Source organism: Rosa rugosa, chromosome 1, assembly GCF_958449725.1.
Source record: "Rosa rugosa chromosome 1, drRosRugo1.1, whole genome shotgun sequence".
NCBI lineage: Eukaryota > Viridiplantae > Streptophyta > Magnoliopsida > Rosales > Rosaceae > Rosa > Rosa rugosa.
Window position 1 is genome coordinate 26,830,507 of NC_084820.1, and position 22,145 is coordinate 26,852,651.

Consider the following 22,145-nt stretch of genomic DNA (forward strand, 5'->3'; position numbering starts at 1 on the left):
ATCTTCCAAACAGTGTCTGAACTTTTCCAGATTATTAATTTTCATACCTATACTTTAAAAAACCTCAAAATGGTACCTGAAGTTTTGGCCCCGACCCAATTTCCATACCTAGCAACAGTAAAATCGTTAACAGAGTTAACTTTTGAAGGGTATTTTTGTCCTTTCACTATTCATCTTCTTCCTGGTTCGTGTTCTTCCTCTCCGACCTCAAATCCTCCTCATCTTTCTACCACCACAACCCGAATCGAAACCCCTCTTCTTCTTCTTACTAAGCTTCTTACTGAACTCCTCCTTCCGTGAAAATACAATGACTCTCTCTCTCTCTCTCATCTTTTCTTTGTTCTCTGTTCTCTCTGCCATCTCTTTCGTCTTCATTCAACGTTCATCAACAACTCCTCCCAATTGGAAACAACAATTGGAAACAACGAAAATCAATTTGGTTCTATATCTTTATGATATGACACAAGACAACGATAAATTGGAAACAAAAATCAAACAATTTTAAACCCAATTTCCTTCTCTTTTGCTCTATTCCCAGAAAATCTGCACAATTTCCTGCATTTTGGGTTTATGCAAGAAGATTATAGTAAAGGCTAAAGCTACCCAATTTCTTTACCACTACTACTGCACAAAAAGAGATAAGATCAGATTGGTAAAGGACTGTAATGGAGTGGACTGGGAGTGAGATTAAGAAAGAGAGGCCTAATATCGAATGAGTTTCTTCTCCGAGCACCAACAGTGAGCCTAAGAAGCTCAGGAAGAAATTGGAATGGTGGGTATCTTTGGATGAAGAGGTGGACTTTCTCAGCGACGTCATCTGCATCGAAGTCGGAGCGGACCTCGAGGTGGAAGAGGCGGGAGAGGAAGAAAAAGCGGCCGAGATGATTGAGGAGCTTGCGGATTTGGTTGGTGCGGACGGAGATCAACCGCTTGTTGCCGCCATGCTGGCCGTCCTCTTACTCAAAGATGATGCCGGGGACGTGGCCGGCCTTCTGCTCTTTCGCGGCGATGCTTTTGCCGGAGACTAAGCGCGGGACGGCAAGGATGGTCTGGTCGTATTTCGGGTCGGGTCTGGGGAAGGACTCCGGATTGGAATCGTCGTCGACTAGAGTGGCTGCGGCAGATTGGGTGTAGTGGCGGAGCTGGAGGGGTGCGGAGAGGGCGGAGGCTCAACGCCACTGGAGGAGGAACATTTTAGATTTGGGGTCGGCGAGTAGGACACTGGGAGTGGGAGATAAATGTCAAATGGGGTTTAAGAGGGTAAAACCCTTTTTTCTATATGAAAAATGAAAATTGCGGATGTTAATAACGTAGTATAGGAAGAAAGATGAGGAGGATTTGAGGTCGGAGAGGAAGAACACGAACCAGGAAGAAGATGAATAGTGAAAGGACAAAAATACCCTTCAAAAGTTAACTCTGTTAACGATTTTACTGTTGCTAGGTACGGAAATTGGGTCGGGGCCAAAACTTCAGGTACCATTTTGAGGTTTTTTTAAGTATAGGTATGAAAATTAATAGTTTGGAAAAGTTCAGACACTGTTTGGACGATTTTCCCTAAAGAAAAATAAATGTTGACCATTAAATTAAAAAAGAAAACACGCCTAATATCTCTTAGGAAGCTGCGGAGAAGATGCTCCCCACCAACCACGATGATCTTTAAGAAGCTCCAGGGAAGATGATCCCGCGACCACGGCAATCTTTCGGTTGGAAAGTGAAAAGATTCGCATCTGTATCCTCTTTTCCTGGTACACACCGTCGTGGGCCTGCCTTCCCTTTTCCTTATTTTAAAGGATCCAACTTGGCCTTTTTAATTCAAAACAGAGCCTCTTAATTTGAATTTTTTGCCACTTCCAGGAGCAAAGCCCACGGTTTTTAGAAACCTATTATTATCTTATGTAACAGCAGTTTGAATTTTTGGTGCTTCGATGACTACCTTAATAATTCAAGGGCGGATCCAGGCCTTTTTTGGAGGGCCTCAAGTCCCACGAGAATTGTGGGATGAAAAAAAAAACTATATATATATATATATATATATATATATATATATATATATATATATATATGCTACTCCTTGTTGTTGTAAATGTATTTTCTTTGGGTTAAACCCATTCAATTATCTGAAATCGAACTATATATATGCTATATTGGCATTGCTAGTTACTTATTATATGTTAATTTCATAAATTATGTGGAGCGAGGAGCAATTGCAAGCAATGGTGTGAACAAGAGTATTATAACTTGTATTTTTTTTTTTTTTGAAATGAGGCTGGTGCGGCTGCCCTCAAGCCTTGATTAATGAAATTGCAGAATACAAGGGGGGGGGGACATATAGCCTGAACCCCAGATTACAATAAGCATAAAGAGAACATCCTGAAATAATATCAGAACTCTCCACAAAATCTATGTATTCTAACAAGCACCAATTAGCAAAGAGTGCACGAATGGCTACTCCATTTGATTTGACATAGCGGTGACATACCGGAAAGATAACTCTATAATGAAGAAGCATAATTACAGATAGCACAGCTTTCCTACTATGTTGCCGCACGGAAATAAATTCGACGACACTCAATTTCATCCTGCCATTAGGAGGTTGCGTCCATTTAATCAAGCAAATAGCTCGCAGCCTCACTAGGCCAGACAGGGCACACTGAGTGTGCATACCGGGACAAAGCTCACATCTCCCTACCAAAAAGCGATAGGGACTTATTTTCGGCATAAAGCCGTCGTTAACTAGAAAATTAAAATAAATTAAAATGTATAACAAACTATAATTAATTCTAGGCCTAACTGAGCCCACTCAACAATGGACTCACTGCAGCCCATTAGCGAGGCCAACAGACCTTGAACTAGACCCACCACCATGGCATCACCGGTTCTGTCGCACTACCTCCAGACCACCACCGCCCTAGTCAGACCACCGCCGGCGCCCCACCATCGTCGCCCCACGCACCCAAGTCTCCACCAAGGAGTGCTCTCAGAGAAAGATGGAAAAGATTCCATACAGCCCAGATCCGGGCTGCTCTCACAAGCAGGCCTCGATGGCGACCTCAGCCACCACCCAGCGAACGAAGGAGAGCCCAACCCTTTCGCCACAGCACCACCACCAAGCACCAGCCAAATCGCCCAGGTCCGACCGCCCTCCATCGTCACTCTGACCAAATCACCCGCGACCCAAACCAGATCAACCAATGGCAGCCACCAAACAAACCACATCCAACCACCGCAAGCAGCCATCAAGCATCGAAACGAACCACTCACACGTCAAAAACGAACGACGAGAAAGAAAACAACCCGTCCGACGACAACGCCGCAAGGACGTGCCGCCGGACGAGCACAAGAGAGAGTTGGGGAAGTCCTAGGCGCGTGCGGCGAGTTCTTAGGAGAAAGCGTTTTCTATGTGAATGAGTATTATAACTTGTATAGAATGGTGTATATTTTTCTTTTAATTAATAAAATTCTTTCGCATAGTTGAGATTCTCCACAATAATTGTTTTTTTCTTCTTGTTAAGAACTTCAAGGCCCACCAAGGTTTGCATCATGGATCCGCATCCGCCATTGCTTAATATCTTATATTTTAGTACCTTCAAAGTCCAAGCATCGATTTAATAGTTAAGTATAAAATTGAAAATTACCATATAATTCAGGGTGTCATTTGTAACTAAATCCCTATAAATAGCTCGGATTGTCTGGAAAAAATAGATGTCATCGAGAGAGCATCAAATTAAGGCAAAGAGTGATTTTGTGAGGAGTGAGAAGAGGTTCTGAAATTTTCAACTCTTTCATTTCTTCCAGTCCATATATGCCGCCCACCGGCAGCGACATTGAATTACAATTCCTGCAGTATAGTAAAAGTAATTGTGTGGGAATGAATGTGACTTCATTCTCTTTTTGACAAGCGGAGAACAGAAACAACAAGATAAGAATATTAAATGAATCTAACAGAGAAGAGAAGAATTTTTTGTGTCTTCATCTCTTTCCGGACTTAGGAAGCTCACGAGAAAATGCTCCCCACCGACCACAACAACCTTTTCATTTTTCTTCTTCATTTGGTTAAGATTTTTTCAACCACGACAATCTTTTCTTTGGGTTAAAACTTCCACAGCTGGAGCGCAACATCTGTATCCTCTTTTCCTCGTAGGCACCATCACTGGCATGCCTTCCCTATTCTTTATTTAAAAAGATCCACTACGGGACTAATTAAGTAATTAATAAGCAAAGCAGGCACTTTTTATTATCTTATGTGTCGAAGTTTGAATTTTTGGCACTTCGAGTAGTTTTCCGAAAACATCTTATTATTACGTGGCCACGTAATGATATACATTTTGTTGTAGAATTTTATTTATATGCGTCGATCCATTATATGTAATTCATACTGATTATTAGTTAGCAGGTCAGTCCAAGTGTTTTTTTAAATTTTGTTTATTACTATCTTGAGCACCAAACTTTGAATTACTGGCACCCTTAAGTACATTTTTAAGAAATATCTTCAATCTTATCTCTAATTTTATACTAATTATTAGTTAATTGGTTATTACGCGTTGTCCCAAACTTATAAATAGAATTATTCCTGAGCTTCAAAAGTTTTTGTTTTTTATATCTAAAGTTTAGATCTAAAATAACGCGTTATTAGTTAATGAGTCAACATCAAGACTCGCTGGATTCTCATATCTGATTAAGGGCGTTTTGGTAACATCAAATCATTTGCTCTCCAAAATAGAGATATAGGAGCCCACACACACAGTGGTCCGAAATTAACGGAGGGCAAATCCCCACTAGACCAAGCAATTCACCGGACCTGATCTGAACGCGTTAGCTGATAACAGAATTATTTAACAGTGATGTATCAAATTGCTAATTCTCATAAACTTGAGATCAGAAACGCAAAATTTAAATAGTTAAGTATTAAATTGAAAATTACCCTATAATTCAGGGGGTCATTCCCCTATAAATAGCTTGGATTGTCTCAAAAAAATAGATGTCATCGAGAGAGCATCAGAGCAAAGAGTGATTTTGAGAGAAGTGAGAAGAGGTTCTGAAATTTCTTGAAGACTCCAAGCAAACCTTGCGGATCAACGAGCTAGGTAAATCTTTCTGACTTGTTAACAGACTTTGTTGTTGTCGTTACTGCTGCTAGGTAAATCTTTCTGACTTGTTAACAGACTTTGTTGTTGTCGTTACTGCTGCTATTGTTGTTGAAAATGAATGAAGTCCTTGTTTCCGAGTGTTTGAATTTTCATTACATTTTCCAATTGATGCAGTCAGTTAAGATGTATTGTTGTTGTTGTTGAAATGGAATGAACTCCTAGTTTCCGAGTGTCTGAATTTTTGTTAAATTTTCCAATTGATGCAGCCAGTTAGGACGCATACGAGTTCTGTGATTTGGGGAGTTTGTCGCCAAGATTATTGAAGAATGGAAATGATGAAGCGAGCAGGGGAGATGTTTCTAGATGCTGCTGCTGGAGCAGTATCTGGATCGGCCTGTGACTCCTTCCTGGAATCGATAGAGAAGTGGGGCACGTTGGATATTCCGGTCCTGGACAGAGTCAAATCCACGGTGGAGAGTTTAGAGCTATGCATTCCAAAGATGGAAGATCATGACATGACGTTTGGAGATGGAGTAAAAGAAGAGATGAAGCGGGCAAGAAGGTTTCTTGACAAGTTGTCGGAGGATAATGACTTGAGCTGGTCCAAGACAAGTGACAACGACCAACTTGTTGAATTGGATGCGTCTCTTAAGAGTCTGGTGGGGAAACTGCGCCTGCAGTTAGCAACGGAGGTCCTGGGTTTGGGAAAGGGGACCAAGAGAAAACTTGATGAAGTGGATGAGACTGTTAAAGCAGGATTCTTAGATATACAGAAGAGGCAGGATGATATGCTCCAGAAAATAATGAAGAAGCTAGAACGGAGGGATTTCTTTGTAATGCAAGCTGTAATTTTCCTTTCACCTACCACACTCACTTTTCAAACTTTTCAATTGACCATAAATCTCTTATTCTCTTGTATTCATAATTAGGCAAATACTTTATATTCATAATTAGGCAAATACCGGATGTGTGTATGTATTATTCAAACATCTCATCAACTAGTTCATTAAAAAGTTCGGTGATATACTTTTTATAAATTAACTAATTTTTTAATTTTAAAATATTATCTCATATTATATTTTTTATACAAGAGGAAAAAAATTAAATACACAGGCCACGAGGACCTCCACAGTTTACAGAGCCGAACAAAGTTCATATTATTTTTATTTTGATAATGTATAAAATTAAAATTAAAAAACTTTAAAATGATGTATAATATTTTTGACTTAAAAAATACAATAAACATTATAGCAAATTATCACTAACTACATTTTTAGCCCATAATTTACCATCAGCATGCATGTTTTCCTAATTCCCATGAGGTAGTGTGCAAGGCCCACGCGCAAGCTATAATCCCTTGCGGTTAGATTTCTCCTTTTTTTGGATTATATCTATTAACAAGTAAATTACGAAACTACCTTTGTGGTTTGGATAATGTGTATTAACACTGCTGAATGTCAGTAGCATTATGAAGAATTATCTTTTGATGCTATTGTTTTCTAACTTTCTTTTGGGTACAACTTATTCATGAATGAGTATTATGTGACATTTCGTACATATATGGACTTGAAGAACCTATTTAGGATTTTCCAAATGTGTCATTAAACTTAAAGAACATATTCCTCCGGATAAAATCTACTTAATCACAGTACAAAAAAAGTATTTTTTCAAGTGGTGAAATATACAAAGAAAAAGAGAAATAATATTTATACATTCCATATTTGTTTTTTTTTTTTTTTTTTTTTTTCTGAGAAACAACTCATTTATATAATAATCCCAAAAGTTATTTATACATATTACAATATGAAACTTGAACACTATATCATTTATCCCTGGCTTTGCTGCTTTCACATCAAGTTGCTTTGAATTTCACCTCTTCTCATGGTGAAGAAGTCTCTCCGGCAGGATTTCCTCATGCTTGAGGGTCTCTTTGATTTCCTTTTCAATTTGTAGCATTTGTCTGCCTAAACACTTCTATCCTGGACTTCTTAGTTAATAGCAACTTGTTGTATAATGTTTAGGATATATATGCTCCACAATCAAACTATAAAAAATGATAACGAAATGTAAGTAAATTAGAGAAATTCTTAGGTAGGGGTTTCCCTACCACGTGTCTTTAGGGCAAGCCAATCAGAAGAAAGAAACTTTTCTCGCTTTTCCAAAACTGTCCCTACTTTTTAAAAGTGCAATACCCAAAATACGCCCCTGCTGATCTCTGATTGGTCAGTCGCACTGCCGCGTGGTGCGGTTGACGTATGTAAGATTCTCTCGTAAATGTATGTATTTAGTTAAAGCTACTAACATTCAGTAAGGTCGATAAAATCAAATCTTACAGAAATATTGGTGTAGGCACATTACATACAATAGAAAATACATATTGCATCAAATATACACAACATTACATAACAAATACACATTGCATTTCATGCAACTAGTAAGTTTCGTTAAAACTATTGACATGCAGTAGATTCGATACTAATATCAAAGCAGATGAATAATTTATAGTTTAGTAAACCAACTATTCTATTTTGTGATCATTTTGCTACTTAGATTCATCCTAACTCCACTCAATTAAGAAAATATATAGCAACAAGGAAATCATACATCATAAATCAACAACTTCTATCAAAACAAATAAGCACATCTCAAAGTATAAAACTACTAACCCTCAATAAGCATATTGAAACCCAGAACTCCATCAATTTTCATCAGAAGAAACAAGTACATTTCAGAGTATAAAGCTACTAAACTCTCAACAGAATAGGGTTCATGAGGTTCTAAGGAACGATTCTTTCTGTCGACCCCATAGGGGTGTTTCGTTTTTGTACTGCTTACTGAATATTAATGAAAGGGCTGACCTATTACCATAAAAAAAAAACTCTCAACAGGCTCAGTAAAAAATGAGAACGCCATCAATTTCTATAAGAAGAAACAAGTACATTTCGCTTAGTAGAAAATGAGAGCTCCATCAATTTTCATCATAAAAAATAAACACTTCTCAAAGAATAAAGTTATTGACCCTCAATAAACTTAGTAAAAAACAAGAACTCCATCAATTTCCATAAGAACAAACAAGCACTTCTAAAAGGACAAAGCTATTGACCCTCAATAACTTCAGTAAAAAAGGACAGTCCATCAATTTCTAGAAGAACAAACAAACATATTCAAAGAACAAACAAAAATAGTATAATTGCAAGAAACACATAAAACCCTTACTAAGAAAAATCGCAGAAAAATGATGAAAAACAAAATACCAATCTGAGTTGAGTATCTTATGCAATCATGAAGTTAAAGCTATTGACCCTCAAAATTAAATATTGACATGAAGTTCTAATACACAGAGTTACACATATAAATGAAATCATCTAAAACCACTGACCCTCAGAAATAAACATAATAATGAGTTTGCAATAAATATACGGTTAATGAAATCATGAAGCTAAAGCTACTGACCCTTAGAAACTAAAGCTACAAATCTTTAGAGGGTCCAAATAATCCTAGAACATATTGGAGCATTTTAATGCTGGTAACTCTCAATAAGCTCATAAAATTTATTCTTTTACTATTCTTGATCACATAACTCATCAATGTTCATCATAACAAACAAATCTCAAAAACTAAAGCTACTGACCTTCAGAAACTAAGCTATTGATCTCAAATAATTCTGACCTCCTTGCTCAATGATGGATTTGCAAACTAGGTGCGATCTCTAACTTCACCGCTTTGCTTGATGGCAGATTTGTAGGTCAGGACCCAAACCTAACTTCGCTGCCTTACTCGATGAAAAATTTGCAGATCGGGAGCAATCTCTAGCTTCTCTGCCTTGCTTAACGATGGATTTGTATGCCAGGACCAAAACCCTAACTTCACTGTTTTCCTTCAACGCTAACTTCGCCTTCTTGCTTTGCCGAAATGGAGGGGGTTTTGATTTGGGAGAAATGGATCTAACAGGTTTGATTTTGGGAGAAATCTAAAGTGGAGGTTATGACAATTGTTGTAATTAATTAGAACTGATGGACTATTTCACTTTAAGCGAACGAGCCGTTATTGTTAAAACTGACCGTATAGGCTGCAAGTGATGAATCTAGGGCTGGGAATCTAAGACCGAGATACCGATACCGATACCGACCAAACCGGTACCGATACCGATCGGGTCGGTTTCATTTCTGTTTTCTGTAGTACCGAACCGAGACCGTACCGATTATATTGGGCTCGGGTCGGGATCGGATTGGGCCTTTTTAATACCGGGTTGTTACCGACCCGGCCCAATAATTTGCTCCAAATCAATGCCGAGGAAGAGCTCGGGTAGGTTATTCACTCATTTGACATTTCAACCTAAAGAAGCCGCCTTCAGTCCTTCACTCTCAAACAGCCAAACCTCCTTCGATCACTTCGATGCACCACGATTCCATTCAAATCGAAGAGAAGAAGTAAGAACTAAAGAAGACAAGAAGTTGAAGCTCCGATTCCAATACGTCTGCAGCTTTCACGAACTCATGAACTCAAGAAGGCTTTGATTTGATTATCAATGAGAAAGGCCGGAAAGCTAGGAGTAAGTCTGAGTAATGAGTATTATTGGGTTAATGGGTTTTGATTCTTTTGAATTTCAAATGATTATCAAGAGATTAGAGATGTTTGTTAGTATGTGATTATCATGTATGATGGTTGACTGGTTGAGAACTTCAGATTGATTATCATGTATTAGATAGTAGATACTCCTTCGATTATCCAAATTCCAAAGATTAACTAAATTCCATGCTCTTTCGATTATCAATTTGATAATTTATCATGCATGGCTTACTTGCAAACTTGAGCTTGCTGTTGGTAACTTGGTATCGTTAAAGAGTTGAAGAGGGTTTTTAACATTGAAATTTTTTTAAGGATACTCTAATAGCTGGAGTTTTAGTAGAGGACGGGGAAGGATTAGATTAATTATTGAAGGAATTAGAGATTATGAATCTATGATTGTTAGATTGATTATTTGGGATTAGTTTACTTGTTTATCAGTTTATGACTTTATGATATTAGTTTACTGCTTGTTTGTCAGTTTATCAATTTATGACTTTATGTGCTCTTGTTTCTACATAGAATGATTATATGTTTGAATGTTTATCAGTTTATATGTGCTCTTGTTTCTGCATAGAATGCTCAGTTTATCAGTTTATCAATTTAGTTTACTTTATCAGTTTATTTATGTTTGAATGTTTGGTTACGTGAACTGTGTTCAATCTTGAATCTTCATTCTTTAGTTACTAACTTACTATTGTTGAATTATTATTTTTTATTCCAGGTTAGAAGAAGTAAGAAGAGGGGTGAAGTAGGCAAAGAAGGAGCAGACCACTTACCTCTCCCTCAGTCCAGCTTGGTTGTTTCGAGCAGTGGGACCTCTCCCTCAATCCAGCCAGCTGAAGAAGATGTCACTCAATCAGCAGCAGGGGCAGCAACTGAAAATTCGTCTGAAAAGGTACATGACAATCCTCGAGGTGATAGGAAACGTAGTTGGGTTTGGGAGCATTTTGAGGAATACACTGATACGAAAGTGATTAAAGTTAAGGGTAAAGAAGATATTATACAAGAGTTTAGGAGGGCTAAGTGTATATATTGTCCTAAGGGTGCTGTAGGAGACTATGCTTGTGATTCTTACAAAAATGGGACTCAGGGTATGATTAGGCACATAAACAACTCATGTAAGTATTATCCAGGAAGGAGGGTTGTTGATAAGAATCAAAAACTGCTTGTTGGTGATAAAAGCAAGGGTAATTCACTGAAGGCTGTAGCTTATAATCCTGACGAAGTCATGCAAGCTTGTGTTGAAATGGTTGTAGTTGATGAGCTTCCTTTTAGCTTTGTTGAGAAGCAAGGGTTTAGGAAGTTCTGTTATGTTATGCAGCCTTTGTTTAAGGTCCCATGTAGGAAAACTTTAGTGAAAGACTTTCTGAAGTTGTATGATAAGACAAAGAAGAAATTGAAATCGGATTTGTCACATCATAGAGTCTGCCTAACTACTGACACTTGGACAAGTGTGCAGAATTTCAATTACATGGTGCTAACAGCACACTTTATAGATGATGAGTGGGTTATGCATAAGAGGATTATCAATTTCTGCACTATCCATAACCATAGTGGAAATTCAATAGGGATGTTGATAGAGTCTTGTTTGATTCAGTGGGGGATAAACAAGGTTTTAACCATCACAGTAGATAATGCGGCTGCTAATAAGTGTGCTCTTGAGTTTGTTAGGTCCAAACTTAACAAAAGGGGAAAATCGGAATCAATCTTAGAGGGAAAGTTCATGCATGTTAGGTGTACTGCTCATATTTGTAACTTGATTGTTGGAAGTGGGTTGAAGAGGTTGAATAGGGCAGTGCTAGCCATTAGAAATGCTGTAAAGTTTGTTAGGTCTTCGTCATCTAGGCTGGATAGTTTTAAGGCATGTGTAGCAAAGGAACAAGTCCCTTGCAAAGGCTTGGTGGTTATGGATGTTCCCACAAGGTGGAATTCAACATTCTTAATGTTGGAAGCTGCCTTGAAGTTCAAAAAAGTCTTTGGAAGGATGCTAGAGGAAACTGATAGTGGCTTTGCTGCATATTTTAGTGAGCCTGAGGAAGAGTATGATGAGGAAGGGAATCCGGTTCCAGTCAAAGGCAATAGAAATAGAGTTGGGCCACCGACAAATGAAGAATGGGATAAGGCAGAGGTGTTTGTGCATTTTCTTAGGGTTTTTTATGAAGTTACTTTGAGGGTCAGTGCAAGTAATCATCCCACAATCCATACTACTTTCCATGATGTGTTGTCCATGGAAACTGAGATCAACAAGCTATTTATTGCACCTGAAATGCAAACAGGGAGTGAAACTGAGAAAGTGTTGACTGATATGGCAGGACACATGAGTTCCAAATTTCTCAAATATTATGGCAGCTTCAAGGATCTAAATCCTTTGGTGTTTATGGGGCTTGTGCTTGATCCCAGATTCAAGCTTCTTAATATCACTCATTTGTTGAAAAAAGAGGGGTATGATAATGACATTGTGGAAGCAAAAGGCAAGGAGTTAAGGGATGTGTTGATGTCATTGTATGAAGCTTATGCACCAAAGGATGCCCCTGCAAAGAAAAGGGAGGTTTTAACTTCAACTTCACAAAGCACAGTAACAAGCAGTGACAGCAGAGGAAGAGCATCAATCTTGAGTGATTGGAGAAAAGTTGTTTCAGAACTTGATGAGCAAGTGGTTGCACATGAAGTGGACAAGTATCTGTTGGACCCTCTTGAGTACACAAATTTAGGAGAATCAGATTTCCCAATTTTGTTATGGTGGAAGCTGAATGGACCTAAGTACCCTGTTCTTGCAGCAATAGCCAAAGATGTATTGGCTGTTCAAGTGTCCACAGTTGCATCCGAGGCTGCTTTTAGCACTGGAGGGAGAGTAATCGACAACTTTAGGAGTTCATTAACTCCTAAATCTGTGGAAGCTTTGATATGTTTGCAAAGTTGGTTGAGAGGTAATGATATTAGCCACATAGAGGATGTTCCAGGAATCAAGGAAACGGAATTCTATGAGAAATGTGAGAAATGTAAAGTTTTTTGATTTCTACTCAACTGCTCAGTTTTTTTATTTTTTATATCATTACATTTTTATGTTTTTCAAGTTCTGATATTGTGCAAACCATTGTGTTTGACTGTTTGGTGTATAGATCATATAAGCTCAGCATCTTCAAGTGTTAACTCATGTCCTAGGCCTCCTCCAAAAGCAAAGGGAAAGGATGCAAGTGATGAAATTGTGGAGGTGATTGAAGATGAATCTGAAAATTCTAGTTCTGAAGACTCAGAAACAAGTTGACTGTCCTCATTGTTGGGTATTGCTCATTTTTAATTTCTATCATTTCATGAATTGTCCTCACTCCTCATTTCTCAATCTCATTTTCAGTTTTAAACTTTTTAATTTTTTATGGTTTCAGCCTTTGTGCAATACTTCTATGAGTTTATTTGGGTTGTATTGTTGTAAACTTGTAATAGTAAGCCTTTGATGCAATGTTTAGTTGCTTATTGAAAGTTGAAAGTTGTTTCTTCACAGGCATTTTGAAAGCAGAACTGGGGTACCGAATGGTACCAAACTAGTGCCGAACCGATCGGTTTCGGGACGGTTCGGTTTTGTTAGGCATTTTTATGAGTACCGAGCGGTACCGAACCGAGTCAAATAATCGGTCTCGGCTTCGGTATACCTGAATTACCGAACCGTACCGAGCCGATCCCACCCCTAGATGAATCTTCCGCATGGGAAGAAACACTAGCCCATTGTAGCAGTGATAATTTCCTCTAAAAATTAACCGAGTTCTTTTTAAAAATACAAAGTATAAACAGCATAGATATGTATGTTATTCACATATAATATAAAAAATTACTAACTATGCTTACATCTGAGCTTTCTTCCCGTGTCATTTAACACCTGCAATCCACCCTCCATTTCGGTTTCATACTTTCAAAGTGTCCATGAAGTGAATTTTGGATATTTCCTAGGATGCCTATTTGGATCCTCAAAATTTCTTGGTGGGTATATTTGATATTTAGATCTAATGGGTATTCCATATTTGGGTCCAGCTCTCTTGATCTCATGCTTTAATGCATGTTAGTATGCTACCGTGGAATCTGCAAGTGTGATGAAGATCATCCTTACTTTGTTTAATGGATACAAACAATTTGATCACGATGAAATCTTCTCTGTGAACTGTCACCTTTGGGCTTGGACTTGAAAGGTCTTTATCAAAATTTGTCTCCTTCTTCTTCAATTAATGAAACCAGAAGTCCAGAACTAGACAGACTGGCGAGATATATTGAACCCTTGGGAAGTAAGTGCAGTGAAGAGGTTCTTCTTGGAGGGTACAATGGGACCATTCCCAAAGCAACCTTCTTCCAGTCCATGTATGGCCCAAAAGCATTGAATTACAATTCCTGCAGTATGGTCAAAGCAATTGTGAGCAAATGCACTTCATTTTATTTTTAAAGCGCAGAACAGAAAGTATTGTTAGAATATAAAATGAAACTGACGGAATAGAGGAGGCTTTATCTCCTAATATGATCAAGATGATTTCGTGACTTTTACAAATGCAGAACCAAACATTAATCTTTTTATCAAATTACCTACAGTTTAATTCTTTGGTTAACTATCAAAGTGAAATTGACCACTTGAGAAGAATTCTGAGACCCCTTGATTCCTTCCAACAGCAAACCTAACTACTTTGAGCCCTGCAATCTAACCCACATTTAACAGGCCACTAACCATATCCCACACCCTGAGATTGACAACCACTTAGGAAAAATAAATTAAAAGTATTTACCAGAACCAATTAGACCCACAAGACTTAACCAAAACTACTGATGAAAATGTCCTCAGAAATCAAATTTTGTTTGTGTGAGAATAAGTGAAATTTCTAGTGCAGGGTAGAGGCAGGAAAGAAAGACCACTTAATCAATTGGCTCTGGTGGCTAAAAGTAAGCAGAATGGGGATCTTCGAAAGAAACAAGGCCTTGCTTGAGGAGTGATTGTGGAAATACCTTTTGGAGGAGGCACCTTTGTGGCATAGGGTGATAGGAGTAAATATGGACTAAATGTCAATGGCTGGGATGGCTAGACCCATGTTAAAGGTTCAAGTCAAAGCATGTGAAAAGACATACCTACTGGAGTTTTTTCCTTTTTGGAGTGTTGTAAGTTGGTGGTGGCTGATTGGAAGGGAAAAAAAAGAAAGAGGGCATTGTTTCCCAGATCATAGAGGCTGTCAATCCGGGACAATCAGAAACTGCGAGGTTTGTAGATTTTAAGTCTCAAGTCAAAGCATGTGAAAAGACATACCTACTGGAGTTTTTTCCTTTTTGGAGTGTTGTAAGTTGGTGGTGGCTTGGAGAGGGGGATGCTAAGGGATTGAATTTAGAAATTTCAGGGACATTTATATGTAGTTCTTATAAGTTTTCTTTTGATTTCATCCAGCTGATCAAATTTGAAAGCATTCGTTCTAAGGTTCAAGTGCTTACTTGGTTGGCAGCTCATGGGAAAGTTAGTACTTGTGACTATCCTTGAGGTATTGTCAAAGATGGAGGCCATTACTTCATGTTAATCCTCAATTGTCTGTTGTTTTCAAGGTAGGGGAGAGGGTGGTGACCATTCCAAGCGGGTGTCATGAGTTTCTAGGTAGGCATTTAAGGGTACAAGAAGAGGCAAGAAGATCAGAAGGTGAATGAGGGATGCTGGCAGTTTCTTGGGTTATTTGGATGAGCGAAATAGGACTGTTGGGTAATCGGGATGGGTGTGTAAAAGCTGTGGGATCCAATTAGTCTGTGCTCTATGGGCATGAGTCTCTATAGAGTTAAGACATTATATCTATCAGAATTATTGTTACACTGGAAAACTACAGGTAGGTGATAAACTGATGTTATCTTGGAAATGTGTATTTCCTTGATAGTATTGTTTTCTTTTGGAATGTATCATCTACTGGATTTTCTGTCTTCACTAATAGAATTTCAGTTTCTTCTCCAGAAAAGAATAACTCAAAAGTGGGTGCAGGAATATATGATAATGCCAGTGTGAAAAATGACATAGGAATTTATAGCAGTAATAGACTATTAGTATCAATGAGAGAAGGTCAGGTAATTCAACAACATGGAAAATCAGCTTTGTGATGGTGTTTCAGACCTTGACATGTTCATCTTGAATTTCCTGATACCCACTGATTGTACTCATCCATCCTTATAATAAAGGAACTACAACTTGGGGTGCCTCCTCCCCCATATGCCTTCACATATTGTCACTGACATTATTAGACATGAAGAAAAGCACCAACAACAACAACAAAACTTTTATTTTATTGAAACAAAACAGAACCAAAGACAATTACTGATCACACTAATAATGGAGCATTGGAGCCACACCTTTGCGACTTCAGAGGTATCGGTAGCAGTATCAATACTCCTTAAGCACATTTTGAGGTTTTTCCGTTGCATGTATATAACAGCTCCAATAGGCCTTGCATCAAAAATGAATTTACTCTTAGGCTCCATTTGATGGAAAGATTTCAAAAGAAGGATTAAGACTTCAAAACATTCAATATAATGGATTTGATTATGACATGAATTTTTAGTTTAGAAACATACTTTCATTAAAAAAAGAAAAAGAAAAAACACGCATGAAAGTCAGGAAATAGGGGAAAAGGAGTTCACTGGGCTGTCTGGGCAGAATAAAAATTAACTGGAAACTAAAGAGATATGACTAGATGCAACTGGGGAAGGAGTAATTTAAAAATTCTTTCATTTCTTCTTCTTACTCAATCTTAACATAGTCTAAACAAGCAATTTAACCTTATAAAATCTATAATTTTGGACACTTTATCCAGATGGCCTTAAGGAAATGATGATTATTCCAGAAAACCTACATGGTGGTAAATCCTCCATTAAATATTTAGTAACATGTAAACTATAAAAGGTAAATAAAAGCAAATAAAGAGCCATCCAACTTTCAGGAATAGCATATATGAGGCCAAGAAACATTTCAAATGGAAATCTAAACTCCAATCACCCAAAGCGTATGCATGGAAAACCATAAGAGTACATGATATGCCATCATTTTACGTTCATAAATGACTAATGTATGCAAATGCCAGTAGTTTCTTTCTGACAAGTTTCAAGAAGCTAAACCCCCTTTAAAATGCTTTTGTTTCATCTCAAAAAATTAATACTCAACCAAAAGTCTGTTAATAACACCATGAAACATGAAAAATTTCATCTCTGCCACTACCATTGCTTCCTAACTAGAGGCAGATCTTAGTCTGGATTATGACTTAGATTGTAAAAATTGAAGTGAAATGAATTAGAGAAGTTGATTCCAGACCCAAAAAGGAATTTAATGCAGCAGAAAAGAGGAGAAAGTAAATGAGACATCAGTGAGCCAAGCCCTTCAACAGAGCTTCAGTTCTACTCATCAGATTTTGTTGGCAAGAAATTAGGCTCAAGAGAACTGACCCAAAAACTCGTAGAAATACAAAACTTGCTCAGAGAAAATTTAATAGACAAGCTTCTCCAAGACCCAATACATTGACTCACATTAAGACTTGACACCACCTTTAAATCAAGTCCTAGAATTACTGATTTATTGTTTTGTTTCTTACTGATTATCATCTCCACTAACATAGGTATGTCACTCTGGACCAAAAAAGGCCTCCTTGTTAGATATGAACCAACATCACAACATGGTCACTCTTGGGGTCATAATATGGATAATTATTCTCCAACCAAATTGTTCGGATAAGAAACAATCAATTGAGCTCGAAGCTCGATCAATGATCGAATCATTATTCTCAGTGTGTTTTTAAAGAGGAAAGAGACTAGCTGTCCTCTTTGAGACTTGAATGGATTGCTATAAAATATCAAAAATAAATAGAAAAGAGAACCTAAGGGTTAATGTTAAATATTATCATGAACTGTGTGTCTGTGTTTAAAAATAAATAAATCAATGTTTGTCATCTAAAACTATCAGCTGCTTCTTTGAGATGGATGCAGAACTCTTGAATTCCACTTCAAATCTTCAAGAAGGCATCCGTAAAAATACATTGATCCGATTTATGAGCTGGAAGACCAAAAAGAACTTGAATTTCCTTTCAAAATTGCAAACTTATTTAATGAAATGGATGTTTTTTTCTCGGCTATCGTTCTATTTCGCTTGAATTACTACTATTTACCATCCTGCACTTCCAGTCTTTCTATGCAGTTCTTCTTCCTCCTTCCACAAACAACCTTGAGTAAAAACTGGTGTTGACATTCTCATCACTTGCCCATTCAACTTTGGCTCTCTGCCTATACCTCATTTCTTCCTTGAAGGCCAAATTTCCCAAATGGAAGTAGTTAGGACTTCCTACTCCCTGCCTTTTATCAATATCTAAGACCTCTTACCTTTCCTGAAAGGTTAGCTCCTCTATTTTGCCTCCACCATCCTTTTTTCTCTTTCCTGACATTCTCATCCCTTGCCCATTCAACTTTGGCTCTCTGCCTATACCTCATTTCTTCCTTGAAGGCCAAATTTCCCAAACGGAAGTAGTTAGGACTTCCTACTCCCTGCCTTTTATCAATATCTAAGACCTCTTACCTTTCCTGAAAGGTTAGCTCCTCTATTTTGCCTCCACCATCCTTTTTTCTCTTTCCTGACATGGTCAAACACCTCTTCACTCCAAGACCACAATACCCACCCCCATCCATTCCAACCCCCCAAAAAAGCTTTTAACATCCTAATAAGCTTGTAATCAGCAATTAGGATAGCCAACAATGATTTTATTCTCTTAAATTCCTTTCTAACTAAGTTGCTACTGCTTCAGCAAATTCCAACAATACCTGACAGAACTACTAGAAAAACAACCCTGACATCAGAAATCAAGTATGTGGACAGGGCATCAGGCTCGGTGTTGGGTAGGCAAAGAGGATTTTTAACCTCACTACTGTGATAATGCATGACAGGACTACTAAAAATGCAATCCTTGCATCAGTAAAAATGTGACCTTTAGAGCTGTTTGAAAATGTTAATAGAATCAATCCTGACATAACTCAGGAACTTCTAAACTGTCTCAACATTCTAACTATGAAGCCTAAATGAAATGCTTGACGTATCTGTTTGAAAGCCTTGATGGCAAAGCAATGAATATAAAGTTGTATGGCTCAGAAAAAAGTGTAAAAGGGCCAATCCAATTAAAACATCCAGTTAACTAGTACTGTGCATATTGTGGGACCAGATAATGACATCAGTCCATGAAAGACCCGTAAACCATTTCAACATTTGATGTATTAGTGAGCAACTGAGCATCACGTGCAGAAATCATTTACGTAGAAAAAGTATGAAATGGAAATACAAAGTACTTTCTCTTAGTTACCTAAGACCAGCAGCAGCACTTTTCACACTAAGCTGCTTGCCAATTTCATCGCTTAACTCGGAATTCCCATCAGCTCTCACTCCCTACAATGAATAAACATGTGCTTAGCTATGTCAAGGATCAACTAGAGAAGAGAATGATGGATTTCAGAAGCAAGTAGTAGTCTTTAGTCTCATCAAAAAATAAATGGCATGAAACAATTGCATGTCTAGCAGACTAGATACTGTCCTACCAAACCAATATTGTGTGCACAAATCATAATAAAGTAGCACCTAAAGAAAACTTTGAAAGGGACATAAAATTTACCAGACACTCCCCATAAAATCCTCTGCCCAACCTTATTTTCAAAGATTTATCCAGTAACTTTTTTGCAGCTTTTTGTCGAGCAGAAATATAAGACTTTCCCTTAGCAATAACATCCATAGCACTTATCTCCAGTAACTGCATCAAGATTGATTTTAGAGTCAATAGTGACTTCAGAACTGGATTAGAAAAACTGCAAGCAAGTGATGGGTATTTCAGGAGGATGGGCATATGTGTGTGTGTGTTAAGAATCAACTGCATTACATTCCAGACCTGTTCATACAAGTATGGATTAGTAAAGCAATTCAACTTTGAGCGCCATTCACCAAGTCCAATATTAAACGCCCTAATCTCCAGCGACGGAGATCTGCATCCTCAATGTACTTAAGCACCATCTCCACACGATCCCTGGCCTCAACTTCTAACAAACTTGCATCCATTCCCTAATTTCAAACAAAACCAAAACGAAACTTTATCTTAAACATCCCATCCACCTATACCTAAATTGCAAGTGAAAGACTCAAAGCTACAACTTACATTACGACATTCAATATCTGCAAGCTTAGCAGAGAAGTAATCATACACAGCAAAGGAGCTACTCTTTTCAGTATTCACTCGAAATGTGAGATTGTCCGGGCAATCCTTGTCGGAAAGTACAGATTTCCGATGATCGAAAGCAATCACCCTAATCAAAACTCGAAACATCAATCATTTCCAATCATCACAACCACAAGTACAGAGTCCAAATACCGGAAACTCACTCGCACGAAGCTCTGCTTGCAAACTCGACCGCAAATCCTTTGGGGCCAAGAAAATCAAGGAAATAGCACCTCTCCAGTCCTCGAGTACACAAATCATCGACCCTGTAAAAGCAAAGTACAATAAGAATTGAGTTGAAAGGGCATTTCTGGATGATGAGAAAGTTAGAGAGAGAGGGATTGGATGGGACCTGAAGGGTTCGACGGAGGAGAAGGGAGGTTGAGGCGAGAGTGGAAGAGGTGAGCGAAGAGAGCGGAGAAAGAAGGGTAGTTGTAGAGAAGCAAGTTGGGGACTTTTTCGTCGGAGGCTTTGGATAGAGCTTCTAAGGCGGCGTCTGATCGGAAGCTTCGAGGAGCCATTGCTGCTGCTGCTGAGACGAGTACGGTTCTCCTCCATTTTCCAACGGGAGAAACAGTAGCCATTCACAGACTATAAATTGCCAAATTGGAAATCAAAAGAGTCTTGATTTCTGCTATAAGTCAAGTTTTTTTTTTTTTTTGGAGCGGCCCAAACAAAGGAAAAAAAACTAATATTACGGCTACTCCCGATTGTTCTAGGTGTTTTAGAGTTAGCTTGTGTAGCATGAACAGGAGGTTCTTCAAAAGCAAGGAGGCCAAGATGATTCTCAATTGTATCCTTAGAACATCTCCAACAGCTTCCCTATCATTTCTTTATTATAGGAAAGTAAAAAAATTAAAATCTCCAAAAAAAATTCTGCTCAAACTATTTTACAGATTCCATAATTTTCTCTAAATCCTTCCCTTGTTTAAGTAAATCTCTATTTGTGTGTCTGGCTCAAACTATAGGTTACTTGACCTAGTGGTAATAGGGTTTAATTAGAAGGATCTAGATATTCCTATTCAATGTATGATTATCTTTTCTTGTATGATTCGGATTCTACATAATCCTCTATATAAAAAGGCCCCTATTATCAATGAGAATACACAACGATTTTCTCTCAATTCTCGTTTCTCTAAAACACGTTATCCGCACGAAGTCCTAACCCTGAAAACCCTAATTTCGTAGCCCTCAAATTCCCGTTTTTGAAGTTTTTCATTCTTTTCTTCTTTTTCTCGGTGACTTGCAACCTCCCTTCTTCTACCCCCCCCCCCCTCCTTCTTCTTCTTCTTCATAGGGGAGACCAAAAGCCGAATTGTGGGGGTTCTTAGCTTGTAGAGTCCTCCAAACTTAGAGTTTGTTGAAAAGAAAACGATCGACCACATACATCGTTGTTTCGATCTAATCCAAAACCCCTCTTGGAATCAGATTTTCTTGGAAGGGACTACGCTCAGAAAATCCCTAATTTCTTGGAAGCGACTACGCTAAGAAATTTTATAGTTTTTCGTGGTAGCCTTCTTCACTCCGAAACTAACCCTAATCTTGTGTTGTTTTTCAAGATGAGTAACCTGAACAAGTTGAACTTTGTTCCACTAGAGACAACTGGCGCAGGATACCATAGGTGGGTCTGAGATGTGCGCCAACATCTTAAGGCTGATGAACTTCTGGAAACCATCCAAGAGCCAAGTTAGGACGTGCTTACTCCTCAACAAGCTGCTGCTTTTGAAGCAAATAGAGCTATGAGAGAGGCAAATGAAGCCAAAGCCATCATTCTCATGACAAGGCACATGAATGACGCGCTCCAAAGTGAATACCTCAACGAGGAAAACCCCAGAAAACTATAGGTGGAACTTGAGCAGCGATTTGGCAACGTTCGTGAGATTTAGAAGTGAGATGGCATAGCCTCCGCTTCTGTGATTTCAAGTCTGTACTTGATTATAACTTGGAAGCCCTTCGTATCAAGTCTTTGATGGAGTTTTGTGGCAAAATCATAACTGATACGATGTTGATCGAGAAGACTTTCTCTACCTTCCCTGTCTCTGCATTGATGATTTCTAAGAATTATCGGATTGATGTGAATGCAAGACGTATCACAAGGTTTCATGAGCTTATAATTGGTGCCACGAACGTAGCTGAGAAGCACGACAATACCTTTGTGAAGAACTATAATGCTAGACCCGTGGGAACCAAGTCTATTCCGGAGTCTAACTATAGTCGCGCCCCTAAAGGAGGACGCAAGGAGTGAAACCCTAAGAAAATGGAC

General features: G+C 38.2%; 2 protein-coding genes and 1 pseudogene across 2 annotated transcripts; 2 read left to right on the top strand and 1 right to left on the bottom strand.

Moving 5' to 3' along the window:
- Positions 1-4,926: 4,926 nt before the first annotated feature.
- On the top strand, positions 4,927-6,111 carry LOC133726747 (uncharacterized). The gene is made up of 2 exons (XM_062154359.1): positions 4,927-5,084; positions 5,354-6,111. Exon 2 carries the CDS (start codon positions 5,414-5,416, stop codon positions 6,014-6,016), a length of 603 nt encoding a protein of 200 aa, XP_062010343.1. The 5' UTR covers positions 4,927-5,084; positions 5,354-5,413; the 3' UTR covers positions 6,017-6,111.
- A 3,764-nt stretch (positions 6,112-9,875) lies between these two features.
- Positions 9,876-15,314, top strand: LOC133725342 (zinc finger BED domain-containing protein RICESLEEPER 4-like). Its single transcript, XM_062152562.1, has 6 exons — positions 9,876-9,911; positions 10,378-12,655; positions 12,776-12,867; positions 13,040-13,096; positions 15,064-15,129; positions 15,216-15,314. The coding sequence occupies exons 1-6, from the start codon at positions 9,876-9,878 to the stop codon at positions 15,312-15,314; spliced, it is 2,628 nt and encodes an 875-aa protein (XP_062008546.1).
- On the bottom strand, positions 13,348-20,466 carry LOC133725347 (uncharacterized; annotated as a pseudogene).
- Positions 20,467-22,145: the final 1,679 nt, after the last annotated feature.

Excerpts from the sequence above, each read along its gene's own strand:
- LOC133726747 (XM_062154359.1), top strand. The coding sequence starts at position 5,414 with ATGGAAATGATGAAGCGAGCAGGGGAGATGTTTCTAGATGCTGCTGCT.
- LOC133725342 (XM_062152562.1), top strand. The coding sequence starts at position 9,876 with ATGCATGGCTTACTTGCAAACTTGAGCTTGCTGTTG. Across the intron at positions 13,097-15,063 it reads ATTGTTGTAAACTTGTAATA|CTGATCAAATTTGAAAGCAT; the intron begins GTAAGCCTTTGA and ends GATTTCATCCAG. Across the intron at positions 15,130-15,215 it reads GGTTGGCAGCTCATGGGAAA|GTAGGGGAGAGGGTGGTGAC; the intron begins GTTAGTACTTGT and ends GTTGTTTTCAAG.